Here is a 13,620-nt window from a genome sequence, read left to right as displayed (position 1 = left end):
CCAGTCCGGGCCTGCCGGCAAGCCTTCCGCCCAGTCCGGGCCTGCCGGCAAGCCTTCCGCCCAGTCCGGGCCTGCCGGCAAGCCTTCCGCCCAGTCCGGGCCTGCCGGCAAGCCTTCCGCCCAGTCCGGGCCTGCCCCCAAGTCTGCCGCCCAGTCCGGGCCTGCCCCCAAGTCTGCCGCCCAGTCCGGGCCTGCCCCCAAGTCGTCTGCCAAGTCCCAGCCATCTGTTGCTGAGGGTGCTAACTCTGAGCCGTTGCCTTTCTTTGAGGGGCACATTTCCCAACTTTGTGCCCTTCTGAAATTTGCTGCCTCTTATATGCCCTCCATGCCAGAGCTTGTTAACAACCCTAAGGGACGGGTTCTGTTCCTTATTTCATATTTTAAAGGAGAAGCTTTGGAATGGGCAAATCCATTTATTGAAACGGATCATTCCATACTATGGGACTTACAACTGTTTGTTGAGGCAGTAATCGAAAAGTTTTCTCCAACCCCTACAGTGCCATCTTGCGGGGCCTCTACATTATCAGCAGTACCACCCATCTCACCTGGCCACTAGATACCTTTGTGCTCCTCCCAGTTGGCGCAGATCACCACTCCAAGGAAGGCCCATAAGAGAGGACGTAAAAAGAAAGGAGGTTCTACGGTGCTTCAACTTCCATCTGGCATGGTCTCCTTTGCCTCTCCACCCATGGACGAGGACTTTTCTGCCGGGCCCCCAATTCTGGACTATGATTCTGATGAATTCAGACATTGGTGGTAATTTGGGCGTCTGGAATCCGCCCTTAAGGGAGGGGGTACTGTCACGATCCGCCTGGCAGTTCCTACCTTTTGGACTTTATTATTTGTATTTGTTCTTTTTATGTGTTTGCAGCAGAGGTATTGATGTCCAGAGGTACTGCTATTGTGCATTTCTTGTGCTTTAAGGGTTAACCTTTCTGTTCTCCAATTATTCCATGCACCTGGGTGTGGTCTCTTTTTCCCTTTATATACCTGTTACTCCCAGCACACAGGGCTGGTTATTGTTGTCCCATCCTGTGATGTCATATCCTTGTTGCAACCTGTGGATTCTTCCTCCTTCCTTGCTCCTCTGGTTCATGCCTGCTTGAAACCTGTTCATACATCCTGCTTCCCTGCATTAGCGGTTTACCTGCTGGTTTCTGAACATTCTTATTATTTCCTGCATCAGCTTGCACCTGGTATTTACTACTGCTCTCGATTACCTGTGGTTTATACTTTTCTGCAAATAAAGAGAGTGTTTTCACCATATTTGTGACTCCTAGCTGTACTCCTGTTGTAACCGTGACACTCCCTCTCCCTCCTTTCCCTTCCATCCTGTCTTATATTTTTCTTTATTAATTCTCTTATGTAATACTAACGTTTAACTTACAAGGGCATTTACTCACGCGAATGCGAGACTTTGCAATTTTCATAGTCTCATACTTGGAAACATAATTTTACTACTGGTTGTATCTAATGTGGTTTGACTTCAATGCACTTTGGTAAATGTCATCTCATGTGATTGCCCATGGTCTCTACGACCTCACGTTTGTATTCTCTGAAACTGTATTCAATAAAAAGTTATTGTACAAAAAAAAAATGCAGTTTAAAGTGGATTTGCTAACTCACAAATATCTTTCAGTATAAACAGATGGAAATAGTTCTAGAAAAAGGTTTATAAAATATTAAGTTAAGTTTCTTACTAGGATTCTAAAAAAGATAGTTTTTGTTGCCTTCATCCCTTGTATACCATGGTTCCTTACCAGACTCACAGCGTGGCCCAATCAACACTCTCACTGAAGGTGGGACATATTGATGCATTCGAAATATAATCTTTTTCAAGGACAACGGAACAAGGTATAGGTTAATGCATAACACATAAAATAATACACCAAAAGTAATCCCGTCTACCATACTATATGAATTCTCAAATGAAATTAGTGGCCTCAGCATGTAAATCAAGAGGCAACACGTCTAAAAACATTCACCCTTGGGCTTTAAACCAAAATGTTCACAATAAAAACATTTGGATCCAATAATAGATTTGGCCCCTTAAACAAGCAAACCAAGAAGAGTGGCAATTATTATTTAAAAAAAAACAAACAAAAACTACAATACATCATTAATGATACTGTATTGGAAGCAAAGGTAGATTTTTCTTCTTTTAAATATATCCATACATATTTACACATAAATTAATTATTTCATAAAGCTATACTTAAATAAGCGGCACTCCCAAAGCTAACGTTCCAATACTAAAAAATATATGTGGATATCAAAGAGGAAGAATTCAAAGTAGCAATTAACTTACTAAAAAACAATGTCATGTACACTCTAACAAACTTTAGAAAAAAAAATCCATTGCCAGGACAAGCAGAACATGCAGAGGATGCCTTCTTTCCCCATTATTTTTTTATCTGGCAACCTACTGAGTATACTACAATCATGGGACATATTTCAGGACATCCAAAGAGCTAATAACACTGTTAAATTTGATAAATATATCAAATAAAAACGGCTAACAATCTGTCTTGAATAAAATTGAATAATTTGCCAAAATATCTGGATTCTCGATAAATATAGGAGAATCTACAATCCATACTTTCAGAGAAAAAAACCCCCACCAACCTATTTGGAGTAAACAATTTACACTCCAGTTGGTTAAGCAATACATTCACCTATCTAGGAAGTAAATGCTCATAAAATATCCATGATATAACATAAAGAAACGTATGTAAGCTTCCAATGGAAGATTTAAAAACATGGCAATAACTACAAATTGCATACCTAGGCAAAGCTAATCTAATTAAAATGATAACTTTGTCAGCCCTTGTTGCAAATTTTTTGACAATGAGAGGTGTCTTCTAGAATGGTAATGACCCCACATCCTCAGAATATCTGTAGTCATCAAATGCTTTATGGAGCATGACACTGGTGTTATCCATATGTCGGGCCTTTCTCAGTCAATAGATCTGAACAGTTATGGGATATGTCTGAATAATCTCCAAGAAAATGTTTTCCACCATCAACCAGATGACAGTTGAGGGACTTTCTTGTAGAAGAATTGTGCTGAATCCCTCCTGCACAATTCTAGACATAGGTAGACTCTATGCCACAACACATACAGGCTTAGTGGCTGCCATGTGGTGGCCCAACATCCTATTCATTGTCTTTATATGGGTAGCAAATATTTTTGACCACTACCTATATGCTATGGACCTAATATCATCACCTACATGGCTGTAACCTTTCAAAAATCATTCATACAATTAGGAGAATACAGAAAATATTACACCGTGTTATAGCTTTTTAATGGCATCTCTTATACTTGACAGTATCTTCTTTTTACTCAAGACAAAAAGTCCTTAATTATATGTTTCAAAATAAATTACGTTTTTATCTTAACAAACAGAAATGATGTGGCAATTCTTAAAAATGAGAGACTTGAACTACTCTAGATATGATGGTATGATGGGGAGTGCCCGTCCCAATGCAGACCTGCTGGACTTTTTTGCATTCTCAGGTTCTCTGGAGTGCATAACTGTAAAAATAGGGGCTTTCGGATGCAGAAAGAGGGTATTCAAGGTGAGGGAATGCTACCATACTGGGTTGGAGGGAAATATCTGAAAGTGGACATCTATATTAAATGGGACAATACCATTTTAAACAAGATTAAGTGAATACTAGTACTGAAGTAGGCAACACATTTTAAACATGGCCTGTTTTGGCTATGACAGGATATTACCTAAAACAACTTGTTTCTGTATCATTTCATACGCTTTATTTTGTACATGTTCCCCAAAATGTGAGAGTCTTGTATCATTGCAACTTAGTATCTGAAAAACATATGTTAGAGTACCGCCACAGGAGCGGCTGTCCACAAACAGTGAGGGCCTTTGGTTTGTTTTTTCCAGAATGCACAGTTTTCAGAAAGAAAATAATAACTTTTTATTCAGTGTTTGACTTTATTGAGCACAATCCAGTTTTGTTTCTGTCAACTCAGAAATCATGGCTCTTTGCCATAAATTACTTATTCTTAGATCTACTCCTGCTTCATTGATGTTTCATACTAGTGAAAAACCCAGAACACAATATAACTTTTCTGGAAAAGTGTTTGTTATAAAATAAACAAGCAAGATGTGGTTTTGGCTGCAACAAAATTACAGTACACAGTTGGGCTACAGAAAATGCCCAGTGCTTTTCACATTTTATCCTTCAATGCCATCGAGAATCTGGCAGAATAGTGCATCTTAAAGTTGAATAATTTTAACAATGTGGCTCATTCTTAGGCTTTAGGAACTCAAAATCATGTGCAGGAAAAAACCCAAGACATTAGTCAACTTTAAAAGAGAAAAAAAAATATCTATTAGCATAAATCCAGTAGTATTCCTCATTGGAAAAATTCCACTTCAAGTATGTCCAGCCTCAGTGCCCTTTAGACGAGCAAATGAGTTGATATATCTACTAAAATATCCAAGTATTTAAAATCAGTTCAATGTAGCAGCTTTGTCCACATAGTAAGTCAGAAGTGGCGAAAAGGACGATAGCTTCCTATATTTTGCACAAATGAAATGAATTCCTGGGTGAAAAGTGAGTTTGCTGAATCTCAGCTATAACAACTCCTCTCTTTGATTTTTGTTTTTGTGAGAGGCTTGTCCATTCCGCAAAGAGCCATTCTGAGGCCTAAGAAGTTTTCCTTTCTCCCGATCAGACCACGTGTAAGCATTATCATCGCTGTCTATCTCCGATTCCGAATGCATCAAGCTTGTATTCTGAATGGGAGATTTCAATTTTACGCCTGTTGGAGGAAAAAATACAAACAAACTTATGTGTTACGTTAAGACACCAGGATGGTATAAGTCTAATAGTAATATACAGAATTATACTTTACAATTCCCTTGTCGATTTATACACTTAGTAATTATCAGTAGTATGCTGCAGTAAGCTGGTTGCTGAATGAAGCTCAGATGGAAATTTGAACCAACAAATTCACTTATATGGTGATCTGCACATGGAACACTATAGCTAGTGCTGACCTCAAAATAATGCACACCACACCTGCCTGCTATCTTATTCTAATACACAGATACAGATACCATTCCCACCTGTCACTCCTTGCTAAAACACAAGAAGAAAATGCCGAGAAGTGGTGATCTAGTACTTAGTGGCCAAAGGGCTAAATTGCACAAGTTTGGGTATCAGGTTATACAACCAGATTGCAAAGTAAGAGAGGCACTAGAGTGACTAATGGATAAGCACATATGCCTTTGGGGATGATGTAATCGGCAGATAAGATATTCCCTTGTGTCTGTTCAGAACAACCTGAGGGCTCTCTTTGGTTTAAATGAATTGAAGTGACCAACAATATCTGCAGGTGTGTTTCCAGCTTAAGTGGATAATCTAACATGCTATTTACCAGTTTTGATGGTTGACTTCAACTCCACACTCTCTTGGTCATCTGTGGCATCCAACATTTTATACCTGCTCTTCCGTTTTGGCTTTCCCTTTTTCCTGCAAAGAGACAGAAACAAGCCAAGCATTATACACTTTCCCAGCATTGCTACATTATCCTTATCACTGCCTAATTCACTCCCTGATTTTCATCACAAATAACCATGCAAGCTTTTAAAAAAAAGTTACAGTGCCCTTGAATGAGCGGGTGTTTGTGGTTCATTGCAGAAATAAACATTTTGTATGGAGTTATTGTTTAAGTGTAACATAGAAATGCAATACAAGGTTATTACTACAGGACTCAATTTAACTTGGTAAACTAGGCTACTATATTGCAGTGTTCAGATGTTTTGATCAACATAGTAGCTCACCTTAAAATATATAAATAACTCCATTTACAGCTGTTTTTTCTCATAGGATACACCCTCCTCAGGTTTTGTATAAAGTTACTTACTCTTATGGCCACTTCCAGCAATGCAAGTCTCTTCTGTCTGTCCTAACAGCACACAATGTTGTAGGTGTCTGCCCATACAATCTGTTAGCTGTTGCTGTGAAGAGGAGGATCCTGGGCAGCATGACCCATGAAGAGACGTGCATTGCTGGGAGGAGTCAGCTGATACAGAAAAGACCCAATGTGCAGAGCACAGCAGAGAGTAATGTTAGGCCCAGTTATCGCAAAATAATTTTCACAAGCTATTACTCAGCTGGGAGCAGAGCATCACTTACCTTCTACAGCAGCAGATTGTGCACCAGACTAGTAGTCCCAAAGCCACCAGAGAGAGGAAACTTGTTATAATCACATAGAGCACACTCCATTCTGTAACAGAAACAAAAAAAAAGTATTCAGTAATGCAGCACAAAAAATAAGCAAATGCTTGAGGGCTCGTTCACACTTATTCTCTGGGAAAATTGGGAAAATGCATGATAACAAACGTGTCCAATTAATGTATAAATGAGTTATCTTCACACAATAAATTGTGCTGCTTATTACTTATTTAATGCTTATTTCACCTTTTAACAATATTCTAAACAAGTAGTCTCCCACTCCACAAATGATGGGGGTCCGTCCCGATGAGTCTCCTGTCCTCTGCATTGTTGGTACAATGCAGAGCTGGATTTGGAGCAGAGTGATGTGTCTGGTGCATGACAACACGCCATACAGGCTTGCCACATTCCAAGTCCCAATACCAATAATCATTAAATTCAATCTATGAAGCATAATAGTATTGCCGGCCTGAAGTGACGTAACAATGCAGCAAGAGGCTGACCAACAACACTGCGGGACAGCAATTCTGCTGCATCCTACATGGGGAGGCCTGATTCATCAGGAACTCCAACAGTCCAAAAATATTAAGAGGTGAAATTAGTAATTAAGATGTGCAGTTTTAATTGAAACTTACCACAGTTGCTTTCGCCATCGCCAAACTGTCGACGTATAAAGTTCTCCATCCAGAAGGGGTCACAGACACAGCGCTTGGTGACTGAGTTGCAATGGCCATGCATAGAACAATTCAACTGACAGGCTGCAAAAGAAATATAGTAAGGAATCAAAAAAAATTTACCATGGTAGATGAGAACTAAATATTTGTTCTCATGGCCGAAGCAATTTTTAAATATCTGCAATGTGTTGGTCACATTGGAGTGAATTATACTTACTATAGTTATTTATTATTTAGCAAAAATCTATGATTTAATGTGCGTATTGTTGTGGGTGGGAATAGGAGAAACAGGGATTTAATGTGATAGTATATTGGAACACATAAAATTTTTGGAAATACTATGCAGAGAAGAACAAGAAAAGCAGGTATGTTTAGTAGTTAACAGAACTGGAAAGCAAGCATGATATCAAGGCACCAATTCCCCATGGTAGATTACAGATAATCTAAGACCCTTGTCCCTTAACAAGTCTTTTGGCCTCTGTGGTCGGGAATCAAAGGGGCTCTTCTTTAGAGAGAAGCAGAAGACTGGAAAAATAGTGATGACGACGATGATGGAACCCCATGTGCACTTTATTTGCACGGAGGATAAAAAGCAGAATGCATCACATCTTTGGCTTTCAAAAATTAATGTCTTCTATTGCTCACTCACTGAATGTGTCAATCTCAAGAGCTCTGAAGATGAGGAAATCATTCTGCTGTTTGCTTAGTTCATTGCGAAGTGTACAGGCAACCTGGTAACCTTTCATGACCAAGTGAGGGGGTTGATTCTTGACGTAGAAGACCACCTTTGTGCTGGAAAAAAAAAATACAGACATAAAAAGAATGATGGTAATAAAAGAGCAACATGTCATATTACAAATAATCAAATAGTATAGGGTTTATTAAAGTGGATGTGACGAAACGAGTACGTTAACACTTTAACATAGCCTGTCCCTCGCTTCTCACAAACTGTTTAGGTTTACATCATGTACTTTTTATAGCCCTGTTTATGTTCCCCAGATCACCAGAGTACAAATGCAGTGTCTAATTACATGTGGATAAGGGGACGTTGTAGCTCATTGTAAATATGTATATTGTTTATGGTTGTTATTGCAGTGAAGCTGTAATTCATTGTTCTTAAAGTGAAGCCAGGTGGGTTATGGGTAAGGATCAAGTTCCAGGACACAGGTGAGGGGCTGACTGCTATCCTATATCAGGAGGTGGGAAAGGCCAATTAGTATCCATTGTCCTCCACAGGATTAGTCCAGAAATTTTGTTTGCAACCCAGCAGGGGAGCTTCTGTGGAAGCACAGTTAATCTCCACTCCCACTCCAACCCCCTGATCCAGCACCCACCAATGTTTAAGAGGGCGAGAGCCAGGGGTTTGCCCAGGGAGGAGAAAGCACTGTAAAAATTTGACCCTGGATATAAGGAGCCACTCCAGGGGGTTGGGAGGTGTTGTTATTTTTGAGGATTGATGGCTGGAAGCTGCAGGGTGGCTAGTTTTGAGTTGCTGTTCTCTCCTAGTGGACTACATCTGCAGATCCATGGGTCTTCAAGTCAGGAAAGCCAGGTGACTAACTCCTTAAGCTAGTGGGGTAAGGGACAGATGATTTGGAAAATCTACCTGCCATTTATTTACTGTGTGTATATAATATTCTAGTGATTGTTATTATTACAATGAATGTATTGTTTTTTACTTTCTAACTGCATTTGCCTGTGTGACTATAGAAAACTTAGAAGGTACTGGGTAGGCTTCCCTGGCATAGTAAGGCACCCTTGGGTGGCCAGCCAGTGTGAAGTGGGTAGCTTTGGACCAGATTAACCCGGTATCTTCGCAGTAGATTACTAGGGTAAACCTTACAAAGAGCTGCAAGACGCGCATAACTGGATAAATTAAGAAAATACTTTGTGTAAAAAATTCTTTTTTAAGGAATTATAGTCTGAGTCCCATGCATTTTCAATTGTATTGTGCTTTAATTATGAAATGCAAGTCACATTACATCCAAAGATATTTGTTATGTTATTGCCCTTGTTGTAAGATCACTGTATAAAAAACATGTAAAATTAATTCTTTAAGCAGCTAATGAGGAAAATGTGTACTTCTGCATTAGCAATGATTATGGTGTAATAAGGAATTAGGACAATAATATATTAATGTGGTCATGATTGCTCCTAAACATATGTTGTTTTTAATTCTGTGACATCCCTGGGTGCAAGTAATCCCAGGATTAATATATCTTCTGTTACTTCAGAGGTCTGTGTTACGTCACAAAGCAAGGAATACAGAGATGCTGGCGGGTCACCGAAGACCAGTTAGATATGGTTTTATTCTGTGACTACAACGGATACAGTCTCTCCCAGTGCATTATATTTATGTAGGAATAATACATCAAAACAATGCTTTTCAAAATTCATGTTTTGAGAAGAACTCTGTACATATTTGTAACTAATGGAACAAGTCCCATGACATGTGTCATGTGGGCAGCACGGTGGCTAAGTGGTTAACACGTCTGCCTTACAGCACTGGGGTCATGAGTTCAATTCCCGACCATGGCCTTATCTGTGAGGAGTTTGTATGTTCTCTCCGTGTTTGCGTGGGTTTCCTCCGGGTGCTCCGGTTTCCTCCCACACTCCAAAAACATACTGGTAGGTTAATTGGCTGCTAACAAATTGACCCTAGTCTGTGTCTGTCTGTCTATGTCTGTCTGTCTGTGTGGAATTTAGACTGTAAGACTGTGATGGAATTTAGACTGTAAGCTCCAATGGGGCAGGGACTGATATGAGTGAGTTCTCTGTACAGCGCTGCGGAATTAGTGGCAGTATATAAATAAATGGTAATAATAATAATAATAATAATAAATGTGTCATTGATAAATACTTTTCTCATAAGGAAGGCATCAAAATAACTTATCTTTCCAAGGAATTCATCTAATATAATCATGTTTAGAAGAAAGTTAAAATATGTATAGAACATATAACTAGAATTATGTTTGAACAAAAGATCAGGTCTCTCCTGCATGTTAGCACTATTAAGAAATAAAGTGTAATCTGGATCCAACAGCAATTGTAATATAAGCTACTATTAGACCCATGTTAAACTGAATATTTTAATGCCAACAATTGAGCCACCCACCAAACGTTCTGCTGATTCATCAGGCTGTCAGCAGGTTAATTGTTTCTGAGCTACATAACTATACGTAAACTACATATATACTTTTAATAGGCGCTAGTAAATATTTCTTGATACATTTTTTCCTTTGAGGTTCACTTGTATGGAATGGAGTGATGGAAACATTTTCCTTTCTTGTTATTAGTAAAAATGTGATACATTTTGCAATTTAAAGTTTTATGGTAAAATATGCATTATAAAGATAAAAAAAAGGTAATGGGTGCAATGTAACTCAATACAACTTTGTTATTCATAAGGAATGGTTTGAAATGGCTATTCCACAGAAAAAACACCATTCGTAAAATGACGAGCAATAATGTGTGTATTGACCTCTCTGACTTTTATCAAAGACTCAAATTGGCCGATTAAATTGAGAAAAAAATCTGCGCAAGGTGTCTCCAGCACAGCCGTGAGACACCTCACGCGGAATTTTTGTTTTCAGAAATCTTTTTGCTTGTGCCCTAGAGAGGTGCGAGCAAAAAGGAGCGTTCATTTTTAACGGTAAAAAATGCGCAGCTACAATATTCTTCAGATCATCATGGCCAATTGAATCTGCCTCAAATTATAGGGTGCTCCTTAACACAAACCAGGGTACATAACGGACTTGTTACAAATCTCTTTAGGATTTTTCCTTATATAGTCCTTGCTTTTTGCTCTGCATTTACCCAGATACTTTGCTCGCTGTTGTGCCACCGCTGTGAATGCTATATTTTCCCTGACAATTCCCAGCGTAACCTACATGCACTCTCTTTCCTGCATTACTACCTTTATTTCACCCAACATTCCCCAACCTTACCTAGTAAAATACCATCTGATAGATACAAAGAATGTAAATCAATTTATTATACATTACCTGCATCAGTATTAAACATAAAAAATGCAACACAAATTAAAAATTAGCTGAATCTCTGCAATATTAATAGGTAGGTCACATTGTAAGGTCTGCTGCAACTATTTAGTTTTTATTTGTTAAAAGTAGAAGAGGCCTCTTATTTAACGAATACTTTGATTTATTTATTTTATAATTCCAATTATTATAAGTAGTATTTGTTTAATATTTTTAAAATAATTCTTAATGAACAGTCCAAGGGCTAGATTTACTAAGCTGCGGGTTTGAAAAAGTGGGGATGTTGCCTATAGCAACCAATCAGATTCTAGCTTTCATTTATTTAGTACATTCTACAAAATGACAGCTAGAATCTGACTGGTTGCTATAGGCAACATCCCCACTTTTTCAAACCCTCAGCTTAGTAAATCTAGCCCCAAGAGTCTTCATAAAGCTACATTTTTATTTTATAGAACTCAAATACACCCCCTAAACTTGAAAATCATAACTCTTAAAATGAACTCTTTAAATGAACCTGTCACCATACTGCCTCATAAACAAGCATACTTAATATTCAATAAAGAATCTTTATAGACCATTTATGATCTATTCTAGCAGCTTGTACAGAGGAACTTGGAACACCAGTGGTTAGTGCCACTTTGGAGACACAATCATATACTATCCTTCATCCTCATCATCAAGCCCTTTGGTAATAGTGCGTAGTACAAGCAATGATAAATCATTGCCAAGTCAACTGTTGGCTCTGTTGTGCCAAGAAAATGCATGTAAGAATAGAACTGAATAAATATCACTGAATTAATGGAAATCTATAATGGAAATGGTGCACAATTGAAAAACAAATAGTTAAGTTTCAAAAGTTATTACAGAATCTTCCTATAAAAATGTTGCTGACAGGCCCTCAGCAAGGAGGAGACTCAGTCTCCTTCCAATAAACTCTGTAGTGTTTTGTCTCATTCTGGAACATGACATCTTTGCTACATTATTCTGTTAATTAATTAGCCTAGAAAATGGCACATTTGGAATCAGTGTGTTCATTAAAAGGGTTCTTCAAGTTGAATTGAATTAACACCCCCCCCCCCTCATTTGTTGTGTAATCTACACTAAATTGCCCAGCAATCTATGGCTGATTGTTGTTCAGTGCCGGTATGCTGCTCAGCTCCCTGCACTAGCATGTATGGTAACATATTAGATAAATGTCTAGATCTGCACTTCCATGCAGGTCTACTGCCTACCTAATACATCGTAATGTCCCATCAAATATTAACCTCTTTTATTTAACTACGGAAACCATAAGTGCTTGTTCTTTCATTAGTGTCCTCAGTGCTGACCTGCAAAAGGTTTTTACACATCTAAAAACCACTTACACAGCATGGATCTTACACAAGTACACAACCTCATTTTGTGAAGCCATGAGTTACAGCACCATGTGGTTTTCTAAAGAAGCGGGACCTACCTCTTTTCAGTGTAGAGCTGGATCTTCTGCACCGTGATATCAGAGTCTAAAACCCCAAGAAGAACCCCAATTTGCCGCATAAACATCCCCTTCTGTCTTTCAGTCAGCTGGCTGACACTTACATCCAGAATCATCTCCACCAGGTTGCTTTTCATTGGGTCTGAAAGTAGAGAAAATTGGGAGAAGATTCAACAAAACAGTAATGTGCTATAAGTAGAGTACTACAAATGTGTATTACACTACCAGAACACCCATAAATAGGCATTATGCAACGTCACATTAAAAGACGTAAATCAAGGCATGGTCATAACTGGCTGCTTCCAGGGAATCCACAAGAAGAAGTAGGTGACAGACACTTCCACATGAGATGCTGTCGAGGAACTGACAGTAACTGCCTCAGCAAGCTTCTTGGTATATCTTCAAGGCAGTACAGGTAATGTAGACAAGGCTTTCAGCTTTTTATTTGTAGAAATGCCTGATTATGTATTTTTTAAGTACATTGTAAAATTTGCAGTGTAAACAATAAAGCATTAAAAAATGACTAATGCGAAAGGGAAATTTTACAGAAATATATGCTAAAAACAATACGACATTGGTGCTCTTCTTTAGTTCTCTGAATATATATTGGATAATTTACACTTCTACTGTATTATAAGGATATATTACTGAGCAGTTCCATGACTATATAAAGGCTGTGTACTTTTCTACAGGTCTCGGATCTGACTCTAATTACCGTAATAATTTACAATAAGAGGTGCGTTTACATTTTTATGTTCACCAAGTTCCTCGGTAACTTCCTGTATGTCTATAATGTGCATTATCCTCTATGCCATATCATCATCTCTTATATTTCACTCATGTTACACATTTTTACTGTAGAGTATTACTGACCTAAAGCTAAAGGCCTACTTTTCCACTGTGCAGCATTTAAGCTATTGTGGATAGCAATTTCACCTTAGGCAGCAAGCTGGATCCAGCAGATGGGGATGGTTAGTTGTCATTCTCAAGTGCTCTCCAATGTGAATGTGTGAGTGGAGGTGCATGGAAATGGTTCAGGAAATCTGGGCAGACAAAGCCTCAAAGGACAATGGCATCTGTAACTTTTATTATAACATTATTTATATTTATTGATACCACTATAACAAGTTGCACGCATCTGCAGAAGACAGATCTCATCTCCAAAACCTGTTGAAGATTCCATTCACCATGGAGTTGATGGCCTTGATGACATTCAGCAACACCAACCCTTGCAAGTTTTATTGACATGCAAAGCCTGGATTTT

The 13,620-nt window shown here is 38.6% G+C and overlaps 1 protein-coding gene across 2 annotated transcripts in view; it reads right to left on the bottom strand.

Moving 5' to 3' along the window:
- Window positions 1–3,286: 3,286 nt before the first annotated feature.
- KIAA0319L (KIAA0319 like) overlaps window positions 3,287–13,620 on the bottom strand; it is a 78,876-nt gene continuing 68,542 nt past the window's right edge. For both annotated transcript variants that reach the window (XM_075195481.1, XM_075195480.1), the window contains 6 exons: window positions 12,339–12,498; window positions 7,537–7,679; window positions 6,849–6,971; window positions 6,175–6,265; window positions 5,414–5,508; window positions 3,287–4,795 (listed from right to left, as the gene is read on the bottom strand). In XM_075195481.1, coding sequence (XP_075051582.1) covers window positions 4,608–4,795; window positions 5,414–5,508; window positions 6,175–6,265; window positions 6,849–6,971; window positions 7,537–7,679; window positions 12,339–12,498 — 800 coding nt within the window. In that variant the 3' untranslated portion in view covers window positions 3,287–4,607. The remainder of the gene's footprint in view (window positions 4,796–5,413; window positions 5,509–6,174; window positions 6,266–6,848; window positions 6,972–7,536; window positions 7,680–12,338; window positions 12,499–13,620) is intronic.

Source organism: Mixophyes fleayi, chromosome 2, assembly GCF_038048845.1.
Source record: "Mixophyes fleayi isolate aMixFle1 chromosome 2, aMixFle1.hap1, whole genome shotgun sequence".
Taxonomy (NCBI): Eukaryota; Metazoa; Chordata; class Amphibia; order Anura; family Limnodynastidae; genus Mixophyes; species Mixophyes fleayi.
The sequence above is the reverse complement of the archived record's forward strand: the minus strand, read 5'-3'. Positions and strand labels throughout refer to the sequence as shown.